The 5,606-nt window shown below is 45.2% G+C and overlaps 1 protein-coding gene across 1 annotated transcript; it reads left to right on the top strand.

The window, feature by feature from the left end:
• Positions 1-1,857: 1,857 nt before the first annotated feature.
• T265_00148 (hypothetical protein) lies at positions 1,858-2,846 on the top strand (the record flags this gene model as incomplete). The annotated part of the gene is made up of 5 exons (XM_009163805.1): positions 1,858-1,882; positions 2,107-2,259; positions 2,296-2,432; positions 2,468-2,609; positions 2,644-2,846. The coding sequence occupies 5 exons, from the start codon at positions 1,858-1,860 to the stop codon at positions 2,844-2,846; spliced, it is 660 nt and encodes a 219-aa protein (XP_009162069.1).
• Between the last annotated feature and the right edge of the window lie 2,760 nt (positions 2,847-5,606).

Below are 5,606 nucleotides of genomic sequence, written 5' to 3' on the forward strand. Positions count from 1 at the left end.
AAGGGATCACCGGGCTGACACCTTCGTGCGAAGAAGAAAATGTTCGTCCATATGTCATTCGGATGGGACTCAGCCAAAGCCTTTGTCGTGCATGTTCAGAAAGTACCAAAAGACATTACAGAGGTAGATGCTAGAAAGATCTAGATGTTTCGCCCTCCAAACAATTTCTTCTCAGTTCATCGTAAAAACTTCGCTTATATGGTACTCGTGTTTATGCGGACGATTTGGGGCATCTTCCTTCATGCTATGCAAATGAACCTCCAGAAACTGTACGGAGACCATGTCAGACCACATCTGGAACAATGCAACCAAGTTGCCCACTCAGTGCTCAACCAGGACGCAACACACATTAAACGGGCCCAACCGGCTGACTTAGAGATGGCTACTGGCCTCAGATTGGTGTCCTGTGAAACGCGTCCTGTGGTGTTTTACCTCGTTTCACTGGACTATTCTCATCTCTGACAGAGACTAATACTTATACCCTGTTTGAAACACTTTGTGCCGAAGGCTATTTTTAAAGCTGACCCGAATAACTCACGGCGACGACATGGTAATAAGATTTTCAAGCTCTTTATTGAGCTAAATTTTTCTCGATTCAGGTGTTTGGTCTGGGAAATAAAATTTATCTGACAACTGTTCACACTACATCCAGTGCGCAGTTCACGACAATTTAAGACGAATTATGTAATTAATCGCGCTGGCAAGGTTGCTGTCCCGCGCCAGGAGCTTGTAGAGCGTTGTTTCACGCTTTCTTCGATTGAACCGTAACAATATGAAATAATGAATACGCTTCTGTCCAGAAATTAAGCTAGATGATCGAATTCCGGCTCTGGCCCCGAACGCAGTATGTTTTCTGTCGCTTCAGCCCGTCCTTGTTGCAAATGCCAAGACAGACGTTCCGCCATACCCTGGAGATTTGTTGAGCAGATTAGACCGCTGCGTAATGCATCTGTCTCAATCCCAGGTCATAGTCGACTATTCACCCGATCACCCTTTGTAAGGCATCAATATCTTCAGGTTTGTTGGCGCACGGCCGCAAGATGATCAGGCTGCTCTCGCTCGTGCGCCTTTTCACTAGAATTGCGGTGGCAGCCCTGACTGCCGCATCAGAAAGCTCAAAAGCCTTCATCGCAGCAAATGAGCCAAGAATAGATTGCGCTGGGTACTTAGAGAGAAAATTTTGCCGTCGATTTTCGTCCAAGCCTCTTTGTTCTTTGTGTTTATACCTTCCAGAGCTTTGGAGAGAAGTAACAGTTTTTCCTCGAGTATCCCGATTGAAATAGAACATTGGCATTGGTCCTCCCGAGTGAGAAGAAGAAACTCGGTTTCGTTTTTTACAGCTGGCATGTTAATTGTGGAATGCATAGCACCCTAAGCAAGAAGAAGCTGGCGCAGTCAAACTGATCAAGAGATTTAAATAATTGGCGTATCTGATCGTTCTATAAATCCACACATATGGGACGTCACCGGGCCTGGCGGGCGTAACATTGCATCTTCTCCATCTGACATTCGATGGACAACCATTTCTTCCACATATGTCGTGGTCAACCGATAGCTCCAGCGGAGAGCAGCTAGTGATAAACTGGCTCATGAGTGAAATATGGCGTAACGCGGAAAATGAGTGCAATATGACAGAATTTTCCACGTACAGGTAATGCAGGAATTAGAAAGTCAATATAATTATACGCTTCAGCCCTTTAAGTAGATTGGACAGCGGAAAATGTATCCCACAATTTTCCACGAGCAAAAAACGAAGCCAATTCAAACGTATCCCCCTCTTTATCCGTACCACGGCTGTGGTTCCAAATTTATGAAGCAGTAGCCGATGAAATCAAACTTCAGCAGACGGTGGTCACCATGATCAATGAGGTGTCTTCCCTTGGTGAGTACCAAATTCAGGATTGGTGGCCGTTGTTTAGCGCGCCATCTGGCGGGCTTGAGTCCTGCTACAAATGACTGTCTAGGCGCAACTGCAGCTATGCACACAGTACTAATGTACAATCGAAGTTGATCATCCGAAAATGGTTGTTCTGCGTGACATGAAAACTATGCTCGTTGAGAGTTCTAGTTGATCGAGGACTCGGTATGTTTTTCTGACTCAATTAGCAAATTGGCTCGACCAATCACTGATTCCCAAGTGGCTATTCTTCACGACTGCCGTAGAGATGTGTCGTCTACGTCTCATGTTTGCCCTTATTCTTCTGATTTCAGCAGGTATTGAAAAAGTAGCGGGCGAGGGAGAGGGGAATAAATGTGATGGTAAGTGCCATGATAACCCTCCCAATAACCCTTCAGTATGTGTACAGGTGGTAAAGCGGTTGATTGAGCAATTGGGCAACTCGAGAGGTGATCCCAAGGAAGTGAGGACCAAGTTCGAAGCATTATGCAGAGACCTCAAAAAGAGTTCGCCTGAAGGGGTTGAGAGCCGATTTGTACGTACCGTTTTTTGTAGACCCTATCTCTCCAGTGCTATCTTGTTGGTGGACATGAAGAGTCTGCAGCGAAGACAGTTATGTATTTGGTGGATCAGGTCACCACTTACAAACCAGCAGAGAAGATTTGTATGGAACTGGATAAAAAAATTAGTGGTGTGTGTGATTTCAAATACAGTGAGTAACTTTTTTGCTAAGTGACATTTTTCAGAGGATAAAATTGATTGGTCCAAGGTGGATTTGAACCGTGCCAATCTCAAACAGCTGAAGAAAATTCTGGCGTCCTATGACATATATGAGTGTCCCCATTGTATAGAAAAGTCGGATTACGTGGAGCTTGTTAAGGACGAAGTCCGAAAACGTGATCCAGAAGCAGCCAAGCTGCTCGGAATATCACCGAAAGTGGAACTGTAGGTGGTCAAGAGACGACATGTCTTGTTTTTTGTGATATTTTTCCTAATTTCTTTTGAAACCCCCCTTGTCTCCACTGCACAATACACCGGTTTTCAAAGTTTTAACTTTCAAATTGCACGATAGGGCCGCCTGGGGTGTCATTAATTATGGCTTTACCTGCTTGCGTCGATCCACAAGTCCTGGCTTCAGCTAGAATGAGGCATTTAGTTAGCAACCAGGTTTCGCTATAGCGGTCGCCAGGACCGCGGAATGTCGTCCAGATGCCTATACCTCAAATGATGATAAGGGCATCCACGGCTCAGCAGGTGCCACGTAGTTCCGTTCAAACTACTACAGCAACTAGGGACGTAAATGTGGCTAGTAGGCAGTACTGATATTCACAGTAGCAACAGTCTAAAAACAGCTTCTTTTGTGGCACACTCTGGTGAATCAGCCAAGTCCGAAAACTTGGGGAAGAATAGAGGGAATGTGAATGTATGCTACTATGGGATACTTTCTGAACCAGCTACAGAAATCATCACCGATGCCTGGGTTAGGAACAAGCGTGCCGAGATAAGGATTCGGAAGCCATTCAAACGGTGGAATCGATAATGCATGAACGTAATGCCTAATGCTCGGTTACTGTTACGATTAAGTTGGAGCAGCTTACATATTTACTTAACATGCGTCTGATGTCACGGGAAACATCTCACTAGGTCGGTTAATAACTAGAGTGCATTGTTATCATTATCAAAAACAGCACCTCAGCTTCAACGCTTCGCTGCGGTTCGGCAATAACTTATTTGAAAGCTTTCATCTGTGAAAGCGGATAGCGTACAACAGTCCTAGGTAAGTGCATTTCCAGACACTCAGAAGATCTAGGTAGAAGTGGATGAGAAGAAAATCTGACTGACTGATAGCCAAGATTTCGGTCGCGTACGAAGGAGTTCCCGCTGGATCCACCGTAAAGCAAGTCCCACCTATTAATCGCTTCCATATCCCTCTGCTACGTCACAGTTTGATTGTTCTCATGCTTGTGCCAATCTGAATCGAGTGCCGAAAACACCGCTGTTCGGCACTTGTAGTAAATATCCAATCCACCACAGCTTTTGACGCTGGACTCATGCTGCGTTATGGATTCGTTCGTACTAGCCAACACGAGCTGTAGCCCGAAATCAACGGTTATCGAAGACCTGAGGATGTCTGTTGCTGTTCGCAGAGGCTACGTCTCACAACTATGGGGTAAGATAATCCTTATTGTGGCTCAATATAAATCTTCCTTGAAACTATAGAGTATTCTGCCGTAGATCTCAAACTAGGAAACGCGATTCGTCGTTCACCCTCGTCCATTGACCTCATATGTCACACTAGGTGCAAATTGTGGAGTTAGGTACATATTCCGCTACAAAACCACTTATTTTACTCGTGGCCCCATAGTTTCCTACACCATCATCGACAGCATGACACCAGAGTTCAGCACCGATGCTTCGCTGCCGTATGATTGAAGCCTAGGAAACAAGCAGTATAGCCTGTTAGTTTAACCCCTGAGTCTTTTCAGAAGGCCAACATTCGAAGAGACGATCGCGGTAGAGTTGAATGATTTTCGACTATTGGACTGAAGGAAACTTTTTTTGATGTAGGAAAGTGGAAAACGGGAGAATTACCAAATAGAGATAGCATCGAAGGCTTTGTAGAGTCGCGCGTATCATCCAATGCTCTTTGTAGCCAAGAACTCAGGCATTACATTGCCGTCTTTGCTATGCTTCTCATGGTTACTTGGAACCTCGCGTTAAAACCATATCCAGTGCTGTACTACACCGAATGATATCACACCAAAACTTTCATACGATGAACCGAATGGAGGCTAGGTGTTCCATCGAAACGCGCTTCAGTTAGTTTGTCGAGTCCTGTTCTTGACGTCTGAATCAACGACTGTAGGTTTTGGACTTTCATGTTTTTTGCAGCATTACAGGGCTGGTTTATTAGTCCGCAGGCGCTGCGGCACCATCCCGGTAAAACTGACGAAACACATGCCCTCCCCCAAAATCAGTGATGTCATTTCAGGCATTTGTCGCTGCGTTCAACCTTGGCCAGCGAAACCATATGAATACCTGTCAAATTTCATGAACAGAGGTGTACTATGAAGCCGCAAAGGAAGGTGAAATCCCGATACTTCTGAAACTTAATTTTATATTATGGCTAGTTATCTGTAGGCTCTATGGGCCCAACAGATTATATAACACTATAAATAGAGACGGGAAAATTCCAAACTCTGGAGGCATTCGGAATAGACTACACATCACTGTCCTGAAATGAAGAGCATTACTCAGGGTGCGTGGCCGCCAATCAAAGCAGTACTGCATGCCCGGAGCGTACGTCTTAGTCCCCTGTTCCCACCAGAGGTCCACGTTCTTGGACGGGCCCCGTTAACTAGCCAGACACGCGACTTATACCATGATGAAGACAGCTCCGGTGATTGTGCCACTGAAATAAAACATGTCTGAGGTAATGCCAGGATTTTCCATTCCTATTTGCCCCAATGACAGCAAGTTGAGCAGAAAGGTGGTTTACTTCCATGGAGCGATGAGTCCGAGCGTCAACAGGAAGGAGTACTATGTTTGATAACGAGAAAAATATGATGTCCTCGGGGATTTTGCGAAAAATATCTGTCACGAGAAGAGCATAATTTAACCTCAATAGCGAACAGCGCAACAAACAGCACGGTTGAGGGTTTCGATCTAATACTTTCCAGAACAGCACTGCATATCGACTTCTGTCGGC

This window comes from Opisthorchis viverrini (assembly GCF_000715545.1).
Source record: "Opisthorchis viverrini unplaced genomic scaffold opera_v5_1, whole genome shotgun sequence".
In the NCBI taxonomy this organism is placed as follows: Eukaryota; Metazoa; Platyhelminthes; class Trematoda; order Opisthorchiida; family Opisthorchiidae; genus Opisthorchis; species Opisthorchis viverrini.